General features: G+C 40.1%; 1 protein-coding gene across 9 annotated transcripts in view; it reads left to right on the top strand.

Annotated features, from left to right (window-relative positions):
• Nucleotides 1-15,092, top strand: part of UTRN (utrophin) — a 491,247-nt gene that overhangs the window by 222,777 nt on the left and 253,378 nt on the right. For all 9 annotated transcript variants that reach the window (XM_040965592.1, XM_040965598.1, XM_040965593.1 and 6 more), the window contains 3 exons: nucleotides 640-715; nucleotides 9,749-9,963; nucleotides 12,019-12,136. In XM_040965592.1, coding sequence (XP_040821526.1) covers nucleotides 640-715; nucleotides 9,749-9,963; nucleotides 12,019-12,136 — 409 coding nt within the window. The remainder of the gene's footprint in view (nucleotides 1-639; nucleotides 716-9,748; nucleotides 9,964-12,018; nucleotides 12,137-15,092) is intronic.

A 15,092-nucleotide genomic window follows, 5' to 3' on the forward strand; every position in this document is an offset into this window, starting at 1 on the left:
CTTCAAACCCCCTATTTAGAGAGCAGCTATTGGTGAGTTTTAAGCCAAAGAAAATTATACTGTTAAAATAACACTGTTTAATGGATGTAGTGATTCTAAATATTGACAGAGAAAAAATAATTTAGAGTCTTGAAAAAAGTTCATGAAGAGGATGCCAGAGAAGATCCAGGAAATGAATTCTAGTTTGGATGCTTATAAATATCTAGATAAGAGCATTGAATAGAAGCTAATTTTTGGGACATCTCTTGCCTCTTGGCATTCCAAATGGGGAATGAAGCCACCAGAAAACTGGATTCAGGCAAGGATCCAGAGTCAAGGGGAAGAAGAAAAAAAATGAAATAAAAAAATGAACCTATGGAACATTGGTGTTTGATGGGCAGCTGGAGGAGAATAAACTGGTGAGAGAAGCCTAAGAGCCAATCCTAGTGGTGTGAGTGAAGTCAGCATTGGAATTTTAAAGGAATTCAAGTGAGTGGAGAGTCAGGGAAGTTAAGGACTGGAGTTTGGAACTTGAGCTAGATGGCCGTGTTGACAGTGCAGATAAGCTTAGCTGGCAAAAGGCAAGAATGGTTGAACTGTCACTTAGAAAATGTCTGTCATTTTCTTTATATGATATTCCCTTTCTGTTTGACCTGATAGATATGCAGAGAATTGCCTACTATGCTGAAGGAACGCAGCCAAGATCCCTGCTCTGTTTCTTCGACAAGGATTACTGGTAAGGTAGTTTATCCCTTAGCAAGATTTCATACAAACATTGATATGTTTTGTAATATGAATACTGTGTAAGAATTGAAGAAAACCTTTAGCATCATACAGTTGTGATGTATTATTCTACTTCCAATCAGTAGAAAAGTATGTCTTTTTAAGATTTATTTGTTTGGAAAGCAGATTTACAGAGACACACACACACACAAACACAAAGAGAGAACGAGAGACAGAATTTTCCATCTGTTGTTTTACTTCCCAGATGGCCTCACAGCCAGAGCTGAGCTGATCCAAAGCCAGGAATTTCTTCTGGTTTCCCACAGGGGTGTAGGACCCCAAGGACTTGAGCCAACCTTTGCTGCTTCCCCGGGATATAGGTAGGGAGCTGGATTAAAAGTGGATTAGCTGGGATGTGAACTGGTGCCTTTATGGGATGCCAGCACAGCTTGCATAGGATTAGACTGCAGTGGCCAGAATGTCATTTTTAAATGACTTTATTTGAAACACAGAAAGTTCAGAGAAACAAAGAAATGGAGACTCACAGATCAAATGAAAGATCTTCCATCTGCTAGCTTACTTGCTCAAAAGCATGCAACAGCTGGGACTGGGCCAGACCAAAGCCAGAAGTTGGGAACTCAATCTATTTGTTCCCCATGAGTGACAGGGACTTAGGTATTTGAACTCTCACCTGCTGCCCCCCATGGTGCACATTAGCAGGTATTTGGAATCAGGAGCTGAGCCTGAGACTTAGATCCAGGCTCTCTGGCATGGGATATGGGCATCTTGTGGCATCATACCCACTGCACCAAACAGTTGGCCTACAGCATCTTTATGTCCTGGGGTTCTTGGAGAGTTGGGAAACAATTTCTAGATCCGTGCAGCATTTCAGGAACTCAGCTCTGACTCACTATTTTAACCTGTCTTTAGCATGTGTAATTAACCCTGTTCATGCATGAAAAATAGAAAGAATGGGTTAGACATTTTGGAAGCATATAGGCAGTGGCCACTTAGAAAACTTATATATCCAGGAGGAGCTGTATGCTTGACTTAAATGTGAAGGAAGAAGAGTATGTCTTCTCACTTCCATTTCAAGTGCTGGAATATCAAATGGGCACTGGTTCATATTCTGTCTGCACTTCCCATTCTGCTCCCTGCTTGTAGTCTAGCAAAACAGTGGAGAATGGTGCAAATTCTTCATGGGTGCTGGTGGGGACACTGCACCCACCTTGGAGATCCAGAAGAAACTTCTGGATCCTGGCTTCAGAGCAGCTCTGCTACAGCCCTTATAGCCATTTGGGGAATGGACCAGCAGATAGAAGATCTTTTTCTTTGTCTCTCCTCACCATTAAATCTGCCTTTCCAGTGAAAGTAAATAAACCTTAAAGAAAAATTCTACATTTTTATGGGATATCATGTCATCTATCTATATGTGTATATACAGCATAATATCAGAGTAAATATATCTATCTACTCAACTATTTAAGTTTTGTGGGTAGTGAAAACATTCAAAATCCTCTAAAATTTTTTGAGAAATATATGGTACATTATTATTACCTAGTCCATCTATTGTGAATAAAATGCTAGAATTTCTTATTACTAACTATAACCAGTGCCCACTCATCAAGCTTTCTGCATCCTTTTCTGTCTGTGACTCTCCCCCGGCTCTTGTAAGGACCATTGCAGTGTTACTTTCTATGAGGTCCACTTTTTGATATTGGGCAAATGAGTGAGATCACATGGTACCTGTCTTTGCTTAATTCACTTCACATAATGACCTCCAGTTACACGCATGTTGCTGCAAACCGCAAGATTTCATATGTTATTGCTGAGCAGTATTCAGCTGTGTATATTTCACATTTTTATAGTTTCTTAATTAGTATGACAATGTTAGATACCAGTTCGACTTCACAGCTATATGGAAAGGAGTTGATATTTTTCATAACATAGCATTTGATTATCTTAGTTGTTAAAAAAATTATTGATTTGAATAGCAGGGTGAGAGAGAAACAGAGAGATAGATAAAGAGACTGAGTCCATCCAGTGATATACTCCCCAAATGGCTGCATTGTCTGGTGGAAGCCAGGAGTTGATAGCTTCTTTGGGCCTCCCATGTGGGTGCAGCAGCCCAAGCACTTGGAACATATGCCTTTGCTTTTCCCAGGCCCTTTGCAAGGAACTGAATCAGAAGCCTAACATTTGGGACATGAACTGGCATCCATATGAGATGCTGGCCTCAAAAAAAAGCAGCTATGCCCTCCATTCGACAGTGCTGGCTCCTGGGTTATCTTAATTTTAAATGTCATCTGGATAAAGGAGCAGAAGTTTGAATTTAAATGTAGAGGTACACAGGTACAGAAGAGCTTACAGCAAACCCATATCCTCCTTTAGGTGGACAGTTAGTTACACAAAGCTCATCATCCCTGCGAGAGTTAGGACACCTGAAACTAACCTCAGTGACACTTTCAGTCTTCCCACTCAGTGTTTAATTCTCCCTTTTTAAAAAATTAACCATTGGGCCTGGCGCGGTGGTGCAAGTGGTTAAAGGTCCTCGCCTTGCACGCCCGGGATCCCATATGGGCGCCGGTTCTAATCCCGGCAGCCCCGCTTCCCTTCCAGCTTCCTGCCTGTGGCCTGGGAAAGCAGTCGAGGACGGCCCAAAGCTTTGGGAACCTGCACCCGTGTGGGAGACCCGGAAGAGGCTCCTGGCTTCGGATCGGCATAGTATCGGCCTGTTGCGCTCACTTGGGGAGTGAATCATCGGACGGAAGATCTTCCTCTCTGTCTCTCCTCTCTGTATATCCGCCTTTCCAATGAAAAAATAATAAAAATAAATCTTTCAAAAAAAAAATTAACCATTTCAAAGTGATCAATTCAGTGGCATTTTGTACATTGACAATACCGAGCAACTACCACCTGTGTCAGCTTCCAAAATATTTCCATCACTGCAAAAGGAAAACTCATTAAACAGTTTCTCCCCATTTTCTCCCTATTGCCTCCTACACCCAGCATGTGGCAGCCACCCGCCTGCGTTCTGTCTCTGTGGATGGATCTATTTTGGATATCTCATGGAAATGGAATTACAGAGGGGTTTTTGTCTCCCAACATAACTTTAAAACTAATGCATTTGAAAGGCAGAGAGAGAAAGAGAGAGAGAGGGAGAGGATTTCTTTGGATTCGGTCAGGCTGAAGCCATTCCAATTGCTCCTGCAGGCAGGGACCCTTCTACTTGAACTTAGAGCACCTTTTGCCTTCAAGGTTCACATTAGCAAGAGGCTAGAGAGAGGAGCAGGGATGGGATTCCAACCTTGGCACTCTAGTGTGGAATATATACATGCCAAGTGATGGCACATCTGTTTGGCCAAACACCTGCTCCTAGTATCATCATGCCAACTTCTTTTCAGTACACTCTGCCACCTATTTCTTAGTGCCCTCACCTCATTTTCAAGAAAGATTTGTATATTTGAAAGGCAGAGTTACAGAGAATGAAGAATGTAGAGAGGAGGGAGGGCAGTGAAGGGAGACGAGAAAAGAGAGGGATGTTCTGTTTGCTGGTTCACTCCCAGAATTACTAAAATGATTGGGGCTGGGCCGGACCAAAACTAGGATTCTGGAATTTCCTCCAAGATTTCTGCATGGGTTATAAGGGCCTAAGCCCTTGGGTCATTCTCTGCTGCTTTCCCAGTAACACTAGTAGGGAATTTGCTCAGAAGTGGAATAGCCTAGACAGAAGCTGGAGTTCATACGGTGTTCCTGCGTTGCATGTAGCAGTTTATCACTCTATTCTGTGATACTGACGTTTCTTTCATTTTATAAAGAAAAAATACTCTCATGTTTGCAGCGCGTGCCTTCTTCATCTTCCTAGCTCAGAATCCACTGATCTTCCTGTGTCTGTTCTCACATGCTCCACCCAGTTGCTTTTCTGTTCAGAGAGTGTTCTCTTATGCTGTGCAAGACCTGCGTTTGCACTGTGCTTTGATTGCTTCTTCTTGTGGCTTTACATAGATCTTGTCTGTCACTCTGTATCATCCTCTCTGGCATATGTTTTAATTTATTCATTTCAGTGGTTGTATAGCATTCCATTGTGTGGTTATCCTGTCATCCAGAACTCTTCTTTAGCTATAGTCAGGAATCTCAAAACTGTAGACAGATTTTAACTTGGAAGCTTCAGTCAATTTTTAAGTCAATAAACTTACACTCATCTTCAGCTCTTGTCTGGATTCCCCTTGCAGTTCCTAAGCAAGCTGCCACAATCTCATGCTCCAACACTTGCCAGGTCTGGAACTTCCTTATCTTTTGCCTAGACTATTCAAATATTCTAACATATTATTCTGATTCTATTCTTGCCATTTATTTGCCCCAATAATCCCATAACAACAAGATATCATTCATTTGCCTACAATCTTTTAATCATGCATATAAATGAACTTGATAGACCTACCAGGAAAGATGGACTCCCAATGAAACTGTTAAATATATTTTTGATAATAAGATGGTTTTTTTTTGTTATTGACATTGTATTATGTGATACAGTTTTATAGGCACTGGGATTTCCCCCGCTCCTCCTGCAGCCCTCCCCCCCATGGTGGATTCCTCTACCTTGCTGCATAACCACAGTTCAAGTTCAGTTGATATTCCTTCATTGCAAGCATATACCTAGCATAGCGTCCAGCATCTTATTGTCCAGATAAGTTCAGCGGCTACTTGGGGAGACCTTCTCTGGTCTGAAGGCAGATCTAACAGAGTAAAGTCCCGGTCCGTTAAAAGCCCCAACAAAACATCAGCAACAATATATAGTGTTATGGAATTAATTGACATAGTATTGAGTAAACAATATGTCAAAAACAATGCAAGTTCAATTTTTCAAAACACATGGGTTGAGACAGTATCAATGACAGATTCAAAAACAAACAAACAAATAACAGAAAAAAATTATAGGTTAAATCAAGGCAAACATGTGGTATGTAACCTTTTGGGATTTGCTCATTTCCTTTAGCATTATAGTTTCCAGTTGGGCCCATTTAGCCACAAAGAACTGTATTTTGTTTTTTTTTTTTTAATAGCTGAGTAGTATTCCATGGAGTAGATGAACCAAAGCTTTCTTATCCAATCTTCTGCTGCTGGGCATTTCGGTTGCTTCCATGTTTTGGCAATTACTGATTGTGATAATAAGATGTTGGACTCTGTGCCATTGTCCATACCTACAGTGTCAGATAGACTTAAATAACAGAACGATGGACTTATGACTGTTTATGAAGGACTATACAATTGTAATAATATAAGGAAATTAGTGAGGGGGACGAGACAGGAAATCCCAGAGCCTACGGACTGTATTATAAAATAATTAAATAAATTAATTAATTTAAAAAGCCGTACTAGAGCCCGAAGCTCATGTGTGCTCTCCCTCCTGCCTCTCTCTCTCTTTGCCTTTCTTGTTACTCTTCACTTTGTTCATTCTACCTCCAATTCCCTCATTGTTTCGCTGTTCTAAAGATGCCAAGAGCATTTTCCTTATTGTAGTTTATACCTACTGTTTCTTCTTTTCTTTCCACGAATCATTTCCCTCGGCCCTCGTTACGTTTCACATATTTATTTCATTTCGTTCTTCCTCAAATATCTCTTTGCCAGCGAGGTTTTTTCTGCACTCAGATACATGCTGACTCTGTCTCCTTGCGTTGGTTTTATTTTATAACTTATATCCATCAACCCCAGAAGAATGCGAGCTCCACAAAGGCAGGACTTTGTCATTGTAAACTCCATGCTTGGAGCATGTAGAACAGTGTCAGTGTCAGCTTCTCCACAGGTATTTAGTGAACCAAAGACATGAGCCAAAACTACGAAGAATGCTGCAGTCACGTGTTGACATGGTGATATATGAAGTATGTGCCTCGTGGCAAGATCACTGTGTCACAAGTTGTGGGAGCCTGTTAGTTTGCCCATTACTTCTACAGTATGACATGGAGTATGCATTGCAGTTCAGATAACTGGCTGTGGCCGAGGGATCCTCTTGTTCTGTTATGATCAGTATTTTTGGTTTCCATGTTCCGTATTTTTTTAATATACTTTTTGAAAATTATTGATAATCCCAAAGAACTTTAGTTTATGTATGCTATAGTTATCATTATTTACATAATTAGAAATCTCAAAATTATTTGCTTAATTAATTGCTTTCAAAATACTAAAAAGAATTTATTATATAAGCAAAGTGATATATTTTCATAATATTAACATAAGAGCTATATTTTCCATAAAGTTGGAAAAGAGGAATTGCTTTTCGCTTTTCAAAATCTCTTAAATGTATGGCTTAGTAGGAGACAGCTGGATTCTCATGCTTGCGTTTCCGTTTGGTCCTTTGTGATTTCACATATACAACACTACTGCAGCATCTCAGATAAAGCAGCACTGTGCCTGTGGAACTCTACACAGATAGGAAAAGGTGATAGCCTATACAGTGGGGATTCTTCATGTAGGCGTTAGGACCCTTTGGAAACGTTTATAGAAACCAGAGTGTTCAGATGTTGCTTTGTCAACCTGTTTTGTGTACATAGATGGTAATTCATTTATATAAGTATATACATTTGCAAATACATTTAAAAGGATTTACTCTGTTAAGTCAGAGTGACAGAGAAATGCAGAGACATCTACAGATTCTTCAAACTCTCCCAAGTATGCCACTCGGCCATCTCTATGCCAGGCCAAAGCCTGGTGCCAGGGACTAAGTCCATATCTCCCATGTGGGTGATAGGGGCCCAGGCACTTCACTGTTTCTCTAAGATCAATTAACAGGTGGCAGATTTAAGTGGAGCATCCGAGATTGGACTTGCGTCCATGTGAGATGCTGGCCTCACAAGTGTTGGCTTTCTTTGCTATGCCACAGTGTCATTATCAGTACTTTGCTTTAATTTGTATTTTTTTCAATTATCAATTAGGTACCTTTTTTCAATGTCCATATTTATGGTGTATTTTAATTTCCTATGAAAGTTGTTGACTTTTGAAGTCTCAAAAGATATATTTCGGTTACAGTTCTTTGCTGAAGTGTGCATTACAAATATTGTCTCCTTAAAGACTTCTTGAAAAGCTTATTTGTGGCATGCTTTGCTGAATTTTTAAACCATTTTATATTTTGTTTCAGAACTCCTCTGGTGCTATAAAATCAGAATGATAGCCTTGCATGTTTTTGGCTCACTTTTTTGGTCTTCATATTCTTTTCCTAATTCTATCAAGAATTAATTTCCGTATTGGGTAAGGGTCACAGTCTTCCCTGCTATTTTCCTACTCCAGCCATAGGTTCCACGTTGCCTGTTTTACTTACTGAGCAGTAAATTCTTCCTCACTCATGTGTAAGGCATGCACTGCCAAGGTCAGATTCCTTTGCTTATGAATGCCCTGTGGTTCTTTCCTTTCATTGGTCTGTTCGGATGTCTGGGTTCATCATTCACTGAATCAATAGCCACTAGCTAAGTACTACAACTATCTGATATCATCTATTATTCATCCATAATTTTGTTTCCATTTTACTTTTTTCGATCCTTTCTCTTTCATATTCGTTTTACAGTTATTTGAATATATTGTTTTCTCAAATTATAGAAAAACACATTGGATTTTGATTAATATTGACATGAATTTGTATATATGTTTTAGAAAATATGTTTTAGAAAATTATTTAAGTTGCACCTGATATATAACCTTGTAGGCTCCAACTTGATTTAGTAATGAGTGTGGCTCTCTGTAGCATCAAACCAAAGAAACTACTACTCAGCCTTCGCTCAGTTAAAAGCAAACAACAATAAACAAAGCAAACAAAAAAGCAGGAAGACATTTCTCAAATCTGGAGAAGACAAGTGTTCCTAAATTTAAAGGTCCTGGGAAAACAATCCTCTATAAGATTTATGAATTTAATTGTGTTAGGTTTATTCATTTGTTGTATGGAACAACCACACGTTAACAAGTAGGAGCACTGCTTTTCAATAAGATGGCAAAAATTCATCTTTTCTATTGAAGAGTTCATCTAAATTATAGGAAAGCAGATTAAAAAAACCCCTCAGAATTATGCATTATATCACATTTCTTTGGCAAGCTTGAAAAATATTAATCCTTATTAATAATAAAAAACTGAACGATTGCAATAGTAAAATGTGTTTCTAGCATTGAGATGAATGTTTTTAGTATAGTTGCTCATAAATTCCACATGTGGAAAGCAGTTTGGCAATGAATATTAAGACACTTATACTTTTTTCATCTTGTTCATGCTAGTAGTTTCAATTTTAGGAAATCTGTACTAAAGTGGTCATCAGAAGTGTGCAAAGTACTCCACACCCAAAGATAATTCCTTGGGGCTTTTGACACTAGCATCCACTAAAACTCCTGGGAAGGCAGTACAAAAATGGCCCAAATATTTAAGCCTGTACGACTCACCAGGGAGGCCAAATGGAGCTCCTAGCTCCTGACCATGACCTGAAGCAGCTCTGCTATCACCAGCACTTGGAAAGGGAATCAGTGGATCTCTTTCTCTATCTGTCTCTGATTTTGTCTCTCTGTAACTCCACATTTCAAATAATTTTTTAAAAAATGCATTTCAATGAGTAATGCAGGTAAAGGATAAATTAAAAAAGAATATATGTGTAGATTATTTTGTACTTATTCATGATTACATCAAGAATGAAATGTGCTCATGTTATAAAGTTAAACAAAAAAAGGAATGGACAATTATAAATACATTGACCACGCAATTAAAGTGAAAATATCTTGACAAAATATAACAGTGCTCCTGGTCTTCTCATGATTAGTTTATTCTTTATTTTATTCTCTGGGGATATTTACTGTTGCCTTGAAATGTTATGAGATGGTTTAGCTTTCTTTGGGATCACCAAAGACACTGATATTACAATCAATGTCGTTGACACGTCAATATGGAAACATAAAAATCATAATTTGCTTAAACTGATTTGTGCTTAAATGCACATGTGCATGCCGTCATTCTACCACAATAATCTAAATATGCTGCTGATTTTTTTTTCCATTTTACCCTTTTTTTTTTAATCTTCAGCACATCCTGGTGTCCAAAAGGTGGTGCTCGTCTCATCTACACCAGACACTCTGCTGCAGTCTCATCGTGCTTCTGACATCTCCGTTCCTGCTGATCTGGATCGAACCATAACAGAACTAGCTGATTGGCTGGTGCTAATTGATCAGATGCTGAAGTCCAACATTGTTACCGTCGGGGATGTACCAGAGATCAATAAGACTGTCTCTCGAATGAAAGTAGGTGCACGGTGTGCAGGCTTGTCATGGCGATCTCACAGCACCGAGTCCCCTTTGATTTAAGCCTAAACTCTGAGAGGAGGTTTAAAGCATCCGTTGTCGAATCACTGTCCCTGTCCAATTCTGCAGAGTGCAGATTGTATTTTCCCTTTTTGCATTTGAGGTGTTAGAACACTGGGCTACTGCCTTATACTTATGATTGTGTGTTTTTAAAATCTAAAACTGATATCATAAATCTAGACATGTTATCATAAACCTGTTGGGCAATTTTATATATATTTTGCATATATTATCTTACTTCTTTAGTAAGCTTGTAAGGTAGATCAGGTACTGTTTTCATGCCCATATTACAGATACGCCCAGACTTAGGTGAGACACTGAGTGCATATAAGCAGAATGGCTGTATTGACATGGTGGAATCTAATGAAAGTCACTGGGCAGATGGAAAGCACTGTTAGAGGGACCAGACCTAGGAAAGGGATGACTTCTGTGGAGATGAAAGGAGGATTATGGTGGATCTTGATATCTGAGATATAAAGTGAACACAGTTCTGGGTAATGAGAACAGTAGTTGAACATATGGAAGGACTGACACAGAGCATTAGTTAGCATTTGTGATAGCGAAGAATGGTGGAGAGGAAGACGGGAAAGAACAGCTCAGGTTCAGCTTGGCGTGGAGTCTGTACCCAGCGTGGATCCTGTGGTCTGATGCTGCCTGTTTTCCCATTTCCTTTTCTTTCCTGAATCGCGGCTGGTAACTGGTGATGGCAATGCCCTGCTGTCGTCAGAAGAGTAGGTTGGATTGGAGGAGGGAGATGCCTAAATCAAGGAAAAGAGCCCTTCTGTGTGGCCGTGATGTGGCTGCTGCAAGTAGCAAAAGCAAGGGGCTGGAAGAGGTGGAGTGTGAAGAGGCTTGGTGTGATTTGACTTCAAGCCTGTTGTATTGAGAGGCTCCGTTCGTGTGCTGTGTGGAAGGAAGACATCAGCATTCATGGAAATGTGTGTGGGGTTCCAGGACTGGGAGTTGGGAGTAACTCATTGAGAAATGATGTTTTCGCTGTAAGGAGATACTGAACTCTGCAGACTCAGCAAATTCATGCAGAGGAAGGGCTGGGAGAGTCTTTCGCCCAAGCACTAGTGCTCATTTTCAGTTGTGTTTCCTGATCTTTATGGCTCCTTATTAGTTCTGCACTTAATGTCCTCTGAATTATTATCCTGAAATGGTTAATTCTTCTCCCATTTTTAAAAAAAAAAAAAATTGTGTGCTCTCCGGAGCACTACTTGTTTGTTTGCTCAGAGTTATTTATTTGAAAGGCAGAACAGCTGAGAGGGCAGGAGAGAGACACAGCCAGGCCTCAGATCTGCCAGTTCATTCTCCAAATGGTTGCAACGGCCAGAGTTGGGCCAGGCAGAAGACAGGAGACTGGAACTCCAGCTAGGTCTCCTGTGTGGTTGTCAGGGACACAAGTATGTCAGTCATTCACTTTGGAAGTAGGATTGGATGTGGAATCGCCAGGACTCAACTGGCACGCAATAGGGGATGCTGGTGTCTCAAGCAGCCACTACCCTGCTGAGGGACAATGCTGACTCACAGAGCCGTAGTTTCTTATGTTTGACATCATTTAAATCACAGGCATTCCAGTGATGGCTTTTCCAGTGTTACCACTAACCATACCGGTGACCCTTGCTGTATTCGCATCTGATGTTGAAGATAAGCAACAGTAACAGTAATAACTGCTAGGGTTGGCTGAGCATTTTTTAGTTTCCCAAGGGATTTTAAAATCTGTCAGATGTTGTAGCTGAGCTGTGAATAGCTCATTATTTCTGTTTGTGAAAACTAAGCAGAATGATCGTATGCTTTACTTGGTGGCCTAGGTGATAAGTGGAAGAGTCAAGGTTCCAACTCAGGCCCTCGGACTCCAGACTCTGAGCTGATTCTCTGTCGGGTCAGGTGCTTTTCGATTTGGAGGGGAGGAAGGCAGCAGCACCTGCTTTGCTTTGTGAGTATTCTACTCGTGTGGCATTAACTCATCTTCATAATCACTTATCCCTACAGATCACAAAGGCTGACTTAGAGCAGCGCCATCCTCAACTTGATTTTGTTTTTACGCTGGCACAGAATTTAAAAAATAAAGCGTCCAGTTCAGATGTGAGATCAGCGATCACAGAAAAATGTAAGTCTCAAACAATCATATACTCTTATTCATTTGCCCTAAAAATGGACAATCTCCCTCTTCCTGTAACTCTTCCAAATAAAGAAAGAAATTGAAAACTGATCATTATTTGATGTTTCATCCTCCATCTATAAGCAAAAGGGGTTTCTTTGTTTTTATTAGCATTGTCAATTCTAGTCTGAAATTTGTAGAGTATTAACATCAATACTTTCATTTAATGACGTATGTGTTGGATTTTTTTTTTTTCTGAGTCAAGATTTCTTCCAAAAGAATTGAAAAGCAATTAGAGGAACCCTTAAGAATGAAAATCTCATCACACATTGCCCTTCATTCACTAAAAGCAGTTCTTATGAAATCCTTGCGTATGCTTTCTCAACACTCATTCACAAATATGTCTTGAGCAACTGCTATGAGGAGACTCACTGCCCACAGCTTGTGGAAAAGTGGAATTAAAAGCCAAGTTTATTGTGGTACAAAAATTTTGATCTCCACGTGTAGATATTTCATGATAACAGTTATATGACATTTTTGAAGACCTCTGTATGCATTGCAACTTCTACCTTTTAATTCCAATTTTCATGAACTTTACAGTTCCCTTGTGTGCAGCGTGGCTGGCATTTATTTGGGGATATTTGAGTGAAAAACAAAGGAACACAACACAAAAAACAAACATGTAAGCAGCAGTAAGTGTCTGTGCTTGGAGTTTGCACCCTGAAGCACCTGCCTGTGTGACAGGCTGTACAGGACGCGCATTCCTGAAAGGCACCACCTGCTTTCTTCATCCCCTCTATCCCGGCAGCACGTGCTCCTGTTTATTAATGATTTGGGACTATTATGTCTATTTTTTAAAACTTTCTGACATTTCGTAGTCTTTTTTTACCTTTAGGTGTGTTACTTTTTCATTTTGGCTTTTTCTCCCCAGATGAAATTCTACTCAGCAGTTAAAATGTTACCCCTTTTGGAAGTCTCCCCAGTCCCTTCTATCAGAGATGCACTGGATTTTGTCACCTCTAGTTCCTGTTCTGGGCGTCATCTCCTCCCACCCACCAGCTTAACTTTATTAAAGTTCTCATGGCTACTTTAATTGTTTTACTCCCCAGTGGGCATCAATAGGTCATGAATACTTCTCTTTCTGGTCCTGGAGACTCCCACAAGGCCTAGTTGAAATGAAGTATTTAATGAATATTTGTGGCAGCATGTAAAGTAGAAGAATATCATCTAATCCTCATCTAGGGAGGACAGTTTCCTTCTTTCTCCCTCTTTAATTAATTAGTCCATCGACTGACTTGATGGGAAAGTCTAGCTCTGTTTTCCCTCAGACAGCGGGGACATTCCTTGGCTGCAAAGGCTGCAAAGCACCTGCAGCTCAATGTCCTGTTTGCCTTTGCTACCATCTCATCTTTTTCTTCACCACTTGTATTTTCTTAAAATATTCATTTATTTGACAGGTAAGATGACAGAGAAAGAAAGAGTGTGAGAAAGAGAGAGAAAGATCTTCCATGGTTGGCTAATTTCCCCAAAGGACTCAGTTGTCAGTGCTGACCCAGAATGGAACCCAGAGCTCCAATTCCATTTGGGTCTCCCACCTGGGTGACAGGGGCCTAGCACCAGGGCCAACCTCTGCTGCCTTCCCAGGTACATTAGCTGGAAGCTGGATTGGGAGCAGAACATCTGAGACTTAAACGGGAGCTCTGAGATGGAGTGCTTCCTGGTTAGGGCATAACCCATAGTAACCTGCTTTAACACAGTGAATAGTATGACTTGCCTATTTTTATGATTTATGCCTACTGTTACTTTATGTCTTTAGTTTCATTTGTTAAATAGTGAGATTATATTTGTCATAGAATTTGTTACAAGTATTTCATAAAACTTTTTAACTGACAGGTAAAATGTGTTTCGTCCTCGGTTTTCTGAACAATTTAAGCAATTTATTTAGGCAGCATAAAACAGATTATCTCACTGAGCAGTGTTTAGAATTATGTTAGATAATTTACTGATTTCGGAATAATCTCAAATTAATATCATCTATGGTTTCCTAAAACCTTCTGACATACCAAGAATTTTACCAAAACGTCCCATCATAACTTGGCTGGGATATTACTTTGTAGTTAACCTTTTTGTTAGGCCTGGTACCTGCCTGCAGCCTTTTGGTCTGTCTGACAGCTGGAGCATCGTCTTTCAGTGTTTTGGTAACATGTGAGCCACTTATTATCAATACGTCATGTAGGTACTGGAAGTTAGCATTCCCTGTTTCTTCATGTTAAGGTTTTCCACTAGCTGTGAAGCAACTGATCAAATGCTTCTATTTCCTTGGTATTTCTTTCTTTAACTGCATTATAAAAATGGAGACAAGATAGGGACAGACAGTGAGAATGAGAGGAAAGAGGAGCAGTAAGAAAGAACCAGGAATGAGGAAGATGGTCACTGTGGGAATCTTAGGATGAAGAGCTGCCGGGAACATACACTTGAAACTACTTTAAGTATTTCCCTTGACCTTGAACACATAAAACACCTTTTATGGAATTTTCATGCTCTGATAACACACAGCAGGAAACTATATTTTTTAAAGATATGCTTATTTTGATTGGAAAGTTAGAATTACAGAGAGAAGGAGAGTTAGAGAGAATGAGTTCCATCTACGGGTTCACACCTGAAGTGCCTGCAGTGGTTGGCGCTGTGCCAGTCTGAAGCTAGGAGCCAGGAGCTTCTTCTGGGTCTCCCACGTGGGTGCAGGGTCCCATTGCACTGGACTGTACTCTGCTGCTTTCTCAGGCTACAAGTAGGGAGTTGGAAGGGTAATGGAGCAACCAGGATACAAATCAGCGCCCATATGGGATCCTGGCACATGCAAGGTGAGGACTTCAGCGCCTAGGCTACCGCACTGGGTCCCAGAAACCTATTCTCAGAGTTTATTTTCTTTTAAAATTCCATCTACTTTAGAGAATCTCCCTTGACA

The sequence above is a fragment of the Ochotona curzoniae genome, unplaced genomic scaffold (genome assembly GCF_017591425.1).
Source record: "Ochotona curzoniae isolate NIBS_2020 unplaced genomic scaffold, NIBS_Ocur_1.0 scaffold_3890, whole genome shotgun sequence".
In the NCBI taxonomy this organism is placed as follows: Eukaryota; Metazoa; Chordata; class Mammalia; order Lagomorpha; family Ochotonidae; genus Ochotona; species Ochotona curzoniae.